General features: G+C 32.1%; 1 protein-coding gene across 1 annotated transcript in view; it reads left to right on the forward strand.

The window, feature by feature from the left end:
* KIF18A (kinesin family member 18A) overlaps positions 1-12979 on the forward strand; it is an 85739-nt gene that overhangs the window by 68465 nt on the left and 4295 nt on the right. The window contains exons 14-15 of the mRNA XM_008003604.3: positions 4898-5342; positions 6063-6170. Coding sequence (XP_008001795.1) covers positions 4898-5342; positions 6063-6170 — 553 coding nt within the window. The remainder of the gene's footprint in view (positions 1-4897; positions 5343-6062; positions 6171-12979) is intronic.

Consider the following 12979-nt stretch of genomic DNA (forward strand, 5'->3'; position numbering starts at 1 on the left):
TACCCCTTTTGATCTCTCTAGCCTCTTCTCATTCCGCCTGTCCCTCTAACTCACAGCACTTCAATCAAACTAGCCTCTTTTCCTCGAGCTCAACAAATTCGTTGTTGCTATTGGATCTCTGCACATGCTATTTTTTCTGCCTTTTTCCCCAGATCTTCATAGAACTGGCTCCTTAGCCATTGGTCTCAGATCACATATCCCATCCTTAGAATTGTCATTCTAGCCATCATAGTTGAAACATCCTTTCTATCTCCCACCACTGTCTATTCCATTTCTCTATTTTATTGTCTTTACAGTTAATTTATTATCATCCTAATTTATTTTATTTGTTTATTTCATCTGCCTTCTCCCCTCAAAAATGTAAATTCTTAACTATCTTGTTTACCACTGTACCTAGCATGGTATGGTAGGTACTTAATAAATAATTAGGTGGATGAACAGTGGATTCTTTTTATGCAGGTGTACTCCTCTTATATTGTTGCTTTTGTACCATAGCTGACTACAACTTTTTCTTCATAAATAAAACATATGTTGATCCTGGATTTAAAATAGTAGTTATTTTTTTCTTTTAAATTTTTTGACATTATGCTTCTTGTTATTATTTGGACATAAATTTCAAAAAATCCTGTTCACTTATAAATCCCATGGGTCATAATCATTCAAGGTAATAGAAATGGAGCACACTTAACAATATGTTGAGGAGTTAAAGTCCCAAGAGATGTTGCGGAAATAGTAAAATTACTCAGAAACCATAACATACATTGCTACCCACTACCTCTTATATGTAAGTATATGATACACTGAACTAGTTCCTTAAATAGACCCTAGAGAGATGTCTTTCCAAGTGACTGCCAGTCTTCCCTATTCCAGTTTGCAAGAGCGTGCCTTATAACAATGCATTTTTAATTTCCTATTCCCTTCTGTGTAGCACCCACATTGCTAGGGTATTTTATTGACTATCATCATCTATATGGTCTCTTGTTCTGCAAGGCACAGCCTGCAACTTTGTGATTCATTTTCTCATTTTATGGGGCCTTTCTAAAGGAATTATAATCTGCCTCCAAGTTCCTTCTTATCACTTCTACTCTATAAGCACAAGAATTACGGAATATTGTTAGATAGTGTTTTCTAATCAGGGCTGAATCAGGGGAAACTACAACTGTCCCATGCCTGCTCTTCTGGAAATTTACTGTACACCCTTTTCCTCTAATGGAAAAGTACAGCAGATCTCTTTTATAGACATAGACCTAACATATCCAACAGCTCTTATAGCGTATTAAACTTTCTGATTCCCCAACTCAACCCTCTCCAGTTGCCATACCCACATAAAGTTCTTCATTACCTAACTTAGCTAAAGGATAATAATTATTTATTTATTATGTAATTGTATTTATATATTCCAAAACTTGGATTCAAAGTAAAATTTAGTTGTTTATTCTTTTAGCTTTCATTAAGTGGGGTCATTATCCTTTTATGTTTATAGTTACAGAAGGTTGACTGAAATTTTTATTTAAATATTTAAATTTTGTTTTTGCTCTGGTTAGCTCCTGAAGCTTTCTAAGCAACTAATCAGCCTAAGTAGTTCTGAAATGACCATCTGCCTTCTGCCCTTTTATTTTATCTGAACTTAAGGAGAATGAAAAGAACTCTTTATATTTATATCATATACATGCTGTGTGTCTGTAGCATCTCTTCTTCTAGGCCCAGTAAAACACTTGTATGTAAATCCACATTAACTACCACATCTCCATGCTATTCCTTCAGCTTATATTCTGCCAAGAGAGCAGGATTATAGCTAAAGATATATCATTGTAACACCACTATTCCTTTTACTAACAAATTATTAGTCAGTCTGATCATACTAAATTTGATGTCGGGTGTATGCTTAGATTATCCCAGAGGACACGTGGATATTTCTTCAGTGTTCTACCGGAAGACTGTGATTTTTATCACGCTTTACTAGCAGTAGGGAAAATGTGGTCCACCATCATGGGAATTCGCACAGTTGCCACTCCCAGAGATTATACCTTCTAAGTATATATTTAAAAAAATAATGACTCTGTATAATTCTTGTCCCTTGAGATTTCATGTTCCATTGTGTCTTAAAGTTTAAAATGTTATTATAAGGTCTACATTTGCAAATAACATACATACCTGTTTCAATAATACCTGTGGTTTATATTATTCATCAGCCTTGATAAACCGGCTATCTTATAAACTGAAAGTGAAGCATTGTTTGAAATATGTTTTAGAGATAACAGTAAGTTAGTTTTTGATGATTGGAAAGTAAATTACAACTTTCCCTGTAAAAGATGTAATATTAACAGTTGAAACATATTTGCATTTCTAGAGCCTTTCTTTGAACCCTTATCGTATAATCCTATCCATATATAAAAAGGTAATATCCTCTTTTTTCTAGGGGATATTAATGCCCACACTGCTTAAGTGAGTTGCCCAAGGTCACTCGGTGAGCTGTTGGTGGAGCCAGAAATAGAATCCAAGTCTCCTAACTCCCAGTTCAGTCCTCTACCTTCCATGTAGTTTTCTATCCTCTATACCCCTGCTGCCTCTCATGGGAAAAGAAGTTAATCTTCCAGCTATTAATAGCCACCAAATTGGTGGTAGCAGCACAGTGGAGAAAAGTAACTGTCTTTACACTGCAGCATTAGTATAAAAATATCTGGTAATGGAAAATTTGACAAATGTCATGTTAAAGGGAGTGGAAAATTATTTTAAGATCTGGATCTCATTTATCTAGTTCTCAGAAAAGTAAAATTCCTTAGTAGAACAGGGATCATATTTTTCTTCTGTTTTTAAATTTTGTTTCCTAGAGGGTAATTGTCAACCTAGCCATAGCAGAACATGTTGTCAACTAATATAATAAGAATAGTGCATGTATTGTTGCTAATTGCTTTAAGTGTATTTTCTAACTTGGTTGAAAGTTTGGATAGCTTTATTGAAATGCATAACACTTATCTTATTCTGCTTTGAATGTTCTTTAAGTTAGTATTATATAGTATAGTAAATATCAACTGGGAATTTTACTTCATGATTAGACAACATGAATGGAAATACACATTATAGTTTCTTCCATTGACAGTACACTCCAAGCAAAGGTATTCCATGTCAGATACCATGAAGTTCACCAGAATAGAGTAGGTAAAGTAGAAAAAAATTAATTGAAAAATATAAGATAATCACACTGAAGTTGATCACGTGTATTGTTACATATGTCATTATTTGGGGCATTAATAAAAGGTGTTTGCCAGATGTTTGTGTTTTTAAATGTTAAGCATTAAATATTAAATCTAGTATTGTGGGGTAATAAGTTCTAATGAAACAATTTGTTTCTTAATTTTGGACCAATGACCAAGAATTCCCCAACTAAAAATATCAGCATATTTTGTTTCTATTTAAAGATTACTAAAAAGTCTTTAATCAGAAGGATAATATGAACAGAATTATGTTTTAACTATAAGGAGAAAAAAGACAGAATTGGTAGAGCTTGGGAAATCAAGGGAAAAGGAAAAGGTTAAAAAAAAAATGTAGTAATTTGGAACCCAGGTGACAGAGAAGGTAAATGGTAAAAGGATAATTAGAAATATGAGAAACAGTGTAGAACAAGACACCTAGAGGGTCAAGTACAGCTCCTTAGGGAAATGTGTACACTTACTGGATGGAAGAAGAAGAATAACACAGATGTTAGAATAGTACAGATATAATCTTGAAAAGCTACAGGAGTTGTCAGATAAGGCTGAGAAAGATCATCAGAGTTGGTGACCTTTTGACATTTGGGAGACTGACTTCACCAGAGTGATGAGAGTGAAAGTACTCGGAACTCTTTGAATTATTTCATTTATCTTTAGTATTAAATCTTGTTTTTGCAAACCTCTGAGTTATGTATGATATAGGAGACAAATAGTTAACTAGAGTGCTTAATTGACTACAGTTTTTATCTCAATATCCTGGGGACAGGCAAGTTGATTCCAGGAACCCTCCCAGATACCAAAATCCATGGATACCCAAGTCCCTTACATAAAATGGCATAGTATATAGCCTACACTTATCCTTCTGTGTACTTTAAATCATCTCTAGATTACTTATAATGCCTAGTACAATAAAAAGGCCATTAAATGGTTGTTATACTGTATTTTTTTATTGTTTATTGTTTTGGTTTATTTGTTTGTTTGTTTTGTGAATATTTTCAGTCTCTGGTGAGTTGAATCCACAGATGCAAAATCTGCAGCTACCGAAGGTCAACTGTGTATACCTGACACTGTAACAGAAACAATGCTTTCATTCACCCAGAATTTTACTGGTTATTGCCATTCTTGTTCGTTTAAACTAGACTTCCACTCAATTAGTAATAAACTGATCACTGACACCCAAACCCTAGCATCACCAAGTATACTCATGTAACAAACCTACACTTGTACCCGCAAATCTAAAAAACAAAACAAAAGTAATAAACTGGTAATATTTTACAATGGAACAAGTGTTAACCTCTGTGCCTATAAAAGTTTGATACTGTTTTCATCTTAAACGCAAATCAAACGTGAAAGCTAGAAATTGTGAATTTTCTTGGAATTGATTAGTAATTTGTTTCCTAATTACTTAATATCTCAAGAAAGCTATACCTAAAAATTAATATTGATATTAGCAATGTATTCATTTGCTGTTATAGAATTTCTTTATAATGAGTTTATCTTTATTTAAAGTTTTTAGCAGTAAACTGTTATATTTTCCTTTCCAACTTATATTTTTCAGATTTTTATCAATTGGCATAAAAATACCTTATTATTCAGGTTTGTTCATTTTAAAAGTAATGGGGGTTATTTTTTAAAAAAAAAAAAACAACTAGGAAACATTATTGAGTGTCTTTAATTTTTTTGAATAGGCTCATCTTCAAGTGGATCTAATCTGGTTAAGACTCCCACACAAAAAAGAACTCGGAGAAAACTAATGCCATCTCCCTTGAAAGGACAGCATACTCTAAAGTCTCCACCATCTCAAAGTGTGCAACTCAATGATTCTCTTAGCAAAGAACTTCAGCCTATTGTGTATACACCAGAAGACTGTAGAAAAACTTTTCAAAATCCGTCTACAGTAACCTTAATAAAACCATCATCGTTTACTACAAGTTTTCAGGCTATCAGCTCAAATATAAACAGTGATAATTCTCAGAAAATGTGTGAAGTAGCTATCCCTCATAACAGAAGAAAAGAATGTGGACAGGAGGACTTGGACTCTACATTTACTATATGTGAAGACATCAAGAGCTTGAAGTGTAAATTACCCGAACAAGAATCACTACCAAATGATAACAAAGACATTTTACAACGGTACAAAAAAATAATATTTGCCAATTCTTTTTTTTTTAAAATAGACTTTCAACTCTTGAGGTTTATTTCATAAACCAAGTGTGCCATTTTGATTATAAAACAGTCTGTTTTACTTTCATTAAATTTTAATTGTCTTTCTCTCTGAATATTAATTCACTAACAAAATATTTTACAGTCTTAAATTTAATATCTTAAGTCAGTTGACCCTCATTAGTCTAGGAAAGACCTTAAGATATGTTTAGTTTGTTCTTCTTACTCTGAAGTTGGATTATACAAGCTATTGTTGGAGAATTATCATGTTTATTATTCATTAATATTTTCACTGAAGAAATTCCACACTTTCTATTGATGTTTAGCAAACCTTCAACTTACTCTGAAATGGTCATACCCCTAAAGTATGGTTGAATGTGTGTCATCCAAGCAAACATATCTTTCTCACTCTATCTGCATAATCATACCCAATCTAAATATGGAAAGAAAAATACCTTCACTCTTCTATGCCATTGGGAATGCAGAAATCTCTCGATAGCAACTTTACCTATGTTATAAAGAGAAAAGAATACCCCGGGGCTAGCAAGGGAATCTTTACAGTACAGCAGAATGTTTTTCTTTCTATATTAATACCAAATGGTTTTCTAATTATGGACACATTTACTTCCTTTTCTCTTCATAGTTTAAATCAAAATTATTATTTTTTATTTGTCACTATTTCATATACAGGCTTGACCCTTCTTCATTCTCAACTAAGCATTCTATGCCTATACCAAGCATGGTGCCATCCTACATGGCAATGACTACTGCTGCCAAAAGGAAACGGAAATTAACAAGGTATGATTAAACATAAACTGGTTTGGTTCTATAGTTATGTAAGTTAATCTTTATATGTTATTTTCTATTGCTTTTTTATTTTTTGTAATTAGACTCTCAATTCATGTTTAAGCATACTTAGGGTAAATTGCTCTGAATGGGGTACTGGATTTATATTATCAAAGGGAGATCTTGAAAAACTCACGTATTTCACTTGATATTTATATAAAATATTTCGTATTTCAGAGTTTTAAAAATAAATTGAAAAGTTTTCTAGCTGCCAAAAATACTTAATTTTAACTTTTCTGGGGTGACAGTTTTTACTTATTTGGTTATTTTTACTTATTTCATTATCCTTTTTAAACATTACCAAATTTCTTACATCATAGAATTACGTTATTTTAATGGATTATGATATATGATTAAAATACAATGAGTGAAGAGACTTTTATGTCTGCCTAAGACAGTATAGCTTGTATCAGACCACCCCACCCATCAAGAACAGTTGTAAAAAGTGCATAAAATAGAACCAACAGCTGCTTGAAGGCAATGGAGAACAACCATTGTAGCCAGGATTGAGAGCCTAAGATCCCAGAGAAAAGGGAAATATGCTATAGATAGCCAGACTTTCTCTGCCTCTGTTTTTTATTTAGCATTTGCCACTTTATGGCATAAGACATAGAGGCCAAACAGAAAATGGAAACTTAGAGCTATTAGCTGTCTTACTGAACTACGGAATCAAAATTATTCTGTACAGGTTTTGTCCTCAAGGTATTCGCCAAGTACTCAACTTTATGGAATGAGAGGCTAAGACACCAAGCTGAAAGTAGCTGCTAAGAGGCTAAAGTATTAAGCAGAGTGTTGATGTTCTTATGAGGCTTTCACAGAAAAATTGGAGTTCAGGGATCACCATGAAGAAAAGGCCCTGTTAAACACATCAGAATTTTATTTGAGATCCCTGAAGGCTAGTTCACTAGGAATAGGGCAACCCAGAAATAGGCCAGTTCTTGAAAGTCTGAAACAGACCTTAGACAAACTCAATCCTTGATTGGATCAAGGTGATTTATCTTTGCTCTCCTTGCCACAGGAAAATTAAATTATCTCTGGAAGAATATACCATCTGGAGCCTCTATAGTTTTTTTTTTAATAAATCAGTGTTTGGCACTTAAACAAAAATTACAAAGTATGCCAGGAAACAGAACCAAATGACTAAAAATTAAGAGAAAAAAGCATCATAGGAGCAGTGATTCATACATGAGGCAGATATTGGGATTATCAGATAGGAATTCAAAAATTTTAACTGTATTGGTTTCAAATACTTTCCCAAAGAACCAGATTCTATTAAAATTAATCAAATGGATATTCTAGAACTGAAAATATAGAATTTACTGAGATAAAGAACTCAATAAATCAATTCAGCAGATTAGGTACAGCAGAAGAGAGTATTAGTGAACTGAAAGATAGATTTGTTTTTTATTTTTTATTTTGTGGGTACGTAGTAGGTGTATATATTATGGGGTGCATGGGATATTTTGATACAAGCATACAATGTGTAATAACCACATCAGGGTAAATGGAGTATCCATCCATTTATCCTTTGTGTTATAAACAATCTAATCATACTCTTAATTATTTTTTAAATGTACAGTACATTATTGTTGACTGTAGTTACCCTGTTGTGCTATCAAACACTACATCTTATTCATTATATTTAGATTAAACATCCCCCCATTAACCATCCTCCCCAATCTCCCGAAAAACCCTTCCCAGCCTCCGGTAACCATCATTCTACTTTCTGTCTCCATGAGATCAATTTGTTTAATTTTTAGCTCCCCAAAGTAAGTGAGAACATGTCAAATTTTGTCTTTCTGTGCCTGGCTTATTTCACTTAACATAATTACTGTCAGTTCCATCCACGTTGTTGCAAATGACAGGGTCTCATTCTTGTTTCATGGCTGAATGGTACTCCATTGTGTATACGTACCATATTTTCTTTGTCTGTTCATCTGTTGATTGGCACTTAGGTTGCTTCCAAATCTTGGCTATTGTGCATAGTGTTGCAATAAACATGGTAGTGTTTATATCTTTTCAATATGCTGATTTCCTTTCATTTTAGTATATATCTAGCAGGGGGATTGCTGGATCATATGATGGCACTATTTTTAGTTTTTCGAGGAATCTTCAAACTTTTCTTTATAGTAGTTGTACTAATTTACATCCCCACAAACAGTATATAAGTGTTCCCTTTTCTCCACATCCTCGCCAGTGTTTGTTCTTGCCTGTCTTTTGGGGAAAAAAAAAAACATTTTAATTGGGGTGAGATGATATCTCATTGTAGTTTCGATTTACATTTTTCTAATGATCAGTGATACTGAGTTACCTTTTCATATGCTTGTTTGCCATTTATATGTCTTATTTTGAGAAATAAAATTTTTTTTATTTCACCCATTTTAAAAATCAGATTATTAGATTTTTTTCCTAGAGTTGTTTGAGCTCCTTATATATTATGGTTATTAATCCTTTGTCAGATAGATGGTTTGCAGATATTTTCTCTCATTCTGTGAGTTGTCTCTTCACTTTATTGATTGTTTCTTTTGCTTTACAGAAGCTTTTTAACTTGATGTGATCCCATTTATCCATTTTTGCTTTGGTTGCCTGTGTGGGGTGTTACTCAAGAAATCTTTGTCCAGTCCAGTGTCCTAGAGAGTTTCCCCAGTGGTTTTTTTTTTTTTAGCAGTTTCATAGTTTGAGGTCTTAGATTTAAGTTTTTATCCATTTTGATTTGATTTCTGTATATTGCAAGAGATAGGGATCTAGCTTCATTCTTCTGCATATGGATAAACAGTTTTTCCAGCACTGTTTATTGAAGAGACTGTCTTTCTCCCAATGTATGTTCTTGGCAACTTTGTCAAAAATGAGTTTATTGTAAATGTATGGATTTATTTTGGGGCTCTTTATTCTGTTCCACTGATCTGTATGTCTGGTTTTATGCCAATCCTGTACTGTTTTGGTTACTATAGCTCTGTCGTGTAATTTGAAGTTAGATAATGTGATTCCTCCAGTTTTAATCTTTTTGCTCAGGATAGCTTTGGCTATTCTGGGTCTTTTGTGGTTCCATATAAATTTTAGGATTGTTTTTTCTATTTCTGTGAAGAATGTCATTGGTATTTTGATAGGGATTGCATTGATTCTGTAGACCACTGTGAGTAGTAAGGACATTTTAACAATATTGATTCTTCCAATCCATGAACATAAAATATCTTTCTATTTTTTTGTATCCTCTTTAATTTTTTTACATCAATGTTTTATAGTTTTCATTATATTTCATTATAGAGATCTTTTACTTCTTTGGTTAACTCCTATTTTATTTTTAGCTTTTGTAAAAGGGATTACTTTTTTTCCAAATTATTTCACTGTTTGTAGAAATGCTACTGGTTTTTCTGTATTGATTTTGTATTCTGCAACTCTACTGAATTTGTTTCTCGGTTCGCATAGTTTTTTGGTGGAGTCTAGGTTTTTCCAAATATATGATAAGATCATGTCATCTGTACACAAGGATAATTTTACTTCTTCCTTTCCAATTTGGATGTTCTTTCTTTCTTTTCTTTCTCTTGTCTGATAGCTCTACTTAGGACTTCCAGTACTATGTTAAATAATAAATACTGGTGAAAGTGGGCATCCTTGTCATGTTCCACAAGTTAGAGAAAAGGATTTCAGATTTTCTGCATTCAGAGTAGTACTAGCTGTGGGTCTGTCATGTATGGCTTTTATTGTGTTGAGATATGTTCCTTCTATACCCAGTTTTTTTAGAGTTTTTATCATAAAGGGATGCTGGATTTTATCAAATGCTTTTTCAGCATCAACTGAAATGATCATATGGTTTTTGTTCTTCATTCTGTTGATGTGATGTATCACATTGGTTAATTTGTAAGATGGTTATGTTGAACCATCTTGCATCCCTAGCATAAATCCCACTTGGCCGTAATGAATGATTTTTTGGGTTTGTTATTGGATTCAGTTTGCTAGTATTTTGATAAGGATTTTTGCGTGTGTTCATCAGGGATATTGGCTGGAGTTTTCTTACTTTGATGTGTCCTTTTCTGGTTCTGGTATCAGAGTAATACTGGCCTCATATAATGATTTTGGAAGTATTCCTTCTGCCTCTGTTTTTCAGAATGGTTTGAGTAAGATTGGTATTGGTTCTTTTTTAAATGTTTGGTAAAAATCAGCAGTAAAGCCATCAAATTCCAAGCTTTTCTTTGCTGAGAGACTTTTTATTATGACTTCGATTTTGTTACTTGTTATTCATCTGTTCAGGTTTTGGAATTTTTTCTGAAAAACAGACTGGTAGGAAAATATCCAAACTGATGTGCAGAATGATAAAAAATATGGGAAGAAGTGAAAGAGACATGGGACACAATTTTTAAAAGGCTAGAACGTATGTATTTTGTGTCTCAGAAGGGAATGAAAGAATAGGGAAAAATAATATTTGAGATGATGGCTAATACTTATTCAAAACTAACAAGACACTAAACCATGGATTTGAGAAGCACTGCAAACCAAAAGCAGGATTAATATAAAGAGAAACATACCTAGGTATATAGTAGTAAAACAACTAAAAAAGATAAGGAAAAATCATAAATATATTGAGTTATATGACTAGAAGTTCATGATACATTCTTTATATACTATAAATTGAATGCAATGACAAAATACACTGAATAAATATAAAATGGATCTGACTTCCTCTACCTCTTTTTCTTTGCTATGTGATCATGGGGAGAAAAGTTTATAGAAGACCTTAAAATGACTCTTTTTAAATGTATTTTCCACCAGGAGCCTATTATCATTTAAGCAACAGGAAACGAATTTACAAGTAGCCTACTTATTTGTGCTACACAGAGTATCTTCTCATAAGTGAATTTAATATCTGTCTTTGTCCCTCCTAAACAAAGTATAACAGAGACTTGGAATGTATAAATTTAAGATTTATGGATTTTTTCCTAAATGTCTTATCTATGACATTTAAAATTTTGTATTTGCTAAGGTACAAATTTGATTGTACAATTAGTCTGGTTTATATACAGAAGTCAGTCACTTTATGAGTGAGCCTAGCTAACCACAATCATCTGTTTTGTCTAGTTTTATCACTAATTTGCATAATGTCAGTTTTGTCATTTGTTCCATTAATTAGTTTTAGTGAGTTTTCTTGTGCTTCACTGGTAGTATGTTGTGATTACTTAGATGTCACAAATGTTTATAGATAAGAATAATTTTTAAATGTGAACTTAGCTATTATAAAATCAAATGGTTTTTCAGGAAATGTCCAGGTATGTGAATTGTGTCTTTGGAGTGATTTTAGATAAGTTAAAGGGCTTCCACATGAACAACTAATATTGTGAAATAATATTAAAGGACATGTAAAGAAAGTAACTTGATTTCTTATAGCCTATTAATTGTTATATTACATTCCCTCTGGTACCAGTAATTAGATCCTGCCATTAACTAAGGTTAAAAAAGATTAATGCTAGAAATGTACATGATTACTTTTTTTAATCTTCCTTTTCCCCAATTAAAGTTACATGAGCTTCAGAGTAATAAACTGTGGTATTTTCCATTTAGCAGCTTTATATACATATTTAGTTGTGTATTTTTCTAATACAGTTTTAAAAATAAAGAAGGGGAAGCTCTCTATATATGTATTTCATTTATTTTGCATAAAATAGCATTAGAGTTTGAAAGCACTGGATATTCCAAAACCTACCCAACAGATTTTTTTAAATAATTGAGACTATTAGATTTTTAATCTTAACAATTTATGTAATATTTCTGTAGCAGACTATTTTACTAAATTGATTAGCCTATCAAATATTTAAATATAATACATACATAATGTTAGCTTTTACTTCTCAATTATATTAATCAGTTTTGGATTGTTTGTTTTGTATTTATTTGGTTAATTGGTTTCTTGTTTGTTCCACAATCTTTTAAGCACCCTATAGCAGTTTCATACTTGCCATACATTTTTATTTTGTTTTGAAAGATGTCTAATTATTTCAACTAGAAATTATTTCAGACAAAATAGTATAAGAGGTATTATGTTAATTGAGTAGAAACATTCTACCCATATAAGGGAGCAAAAGGTTAGTTCTTCACTTTATTTATAGTTATGGCAATATATTTTGCACACAACTGGAAGTGTCTTTGGATTTCTCAGTATAGTCTTTAACATAATTTGAATTTGCACTCATATCAGTTTTAAGTCTTTGTAGTTTATGACCTAAAACATAAATGTTAAACATTTCATCAATGAACTATTTAACTAAATCGTAAAAATGTTTGGGTATATTTTACTTTTATATAAATACGCAATTTATTAGGGTTGGATTTTATTTCTAGAAATATGAGTTCTAATCAAATAGCTTTATTCAAAAGCCTAATTTTCAAGAAAGAACATGCTATGAGTAAAAAGTAGGGTCCTGGAACTAGCCAAAGTGAATAATCGTACTGTGAAATAATAAAGACAACTTTGGGATAAATTTAAGAAAAAACAATGTTTTATCAAAAGTAACTAGTAACATTGATCTTTATATTTGAAAAAATAAAATCACCAAATGATCAAAAAAGAATTTCTGCCTTGGACAGCTGATTTGTACTAAAAAGCATGTTTAATATTCAAAACAGAATCATAGTAATTTATCACCATTTAGGAAGTGGGGACTATTGTAGTTGATATATTATTTGTGCATACAAATTTGTGATTTTACCTTCTTAAACTGTGTATTTTTCATTACTTCCACTGAGTAGTCACCCCTTATTCAAGTTTTGCT

This window comes from Chlorocebus sabaeus, chromosome 1 (assembly GCF_047675955.1).
Source record: "Chlorocebus sabaeus isolate Y175 chromosome 1, mChlSab1.0.hap1, whole genome shotgun sequence".
Lineage (NCBI taxonomy): Eukaryota > Metazoa > Chordata > Mammalia > Primates > Cercopithecidae > Chlorocebus > Chlorocebus sabaeus.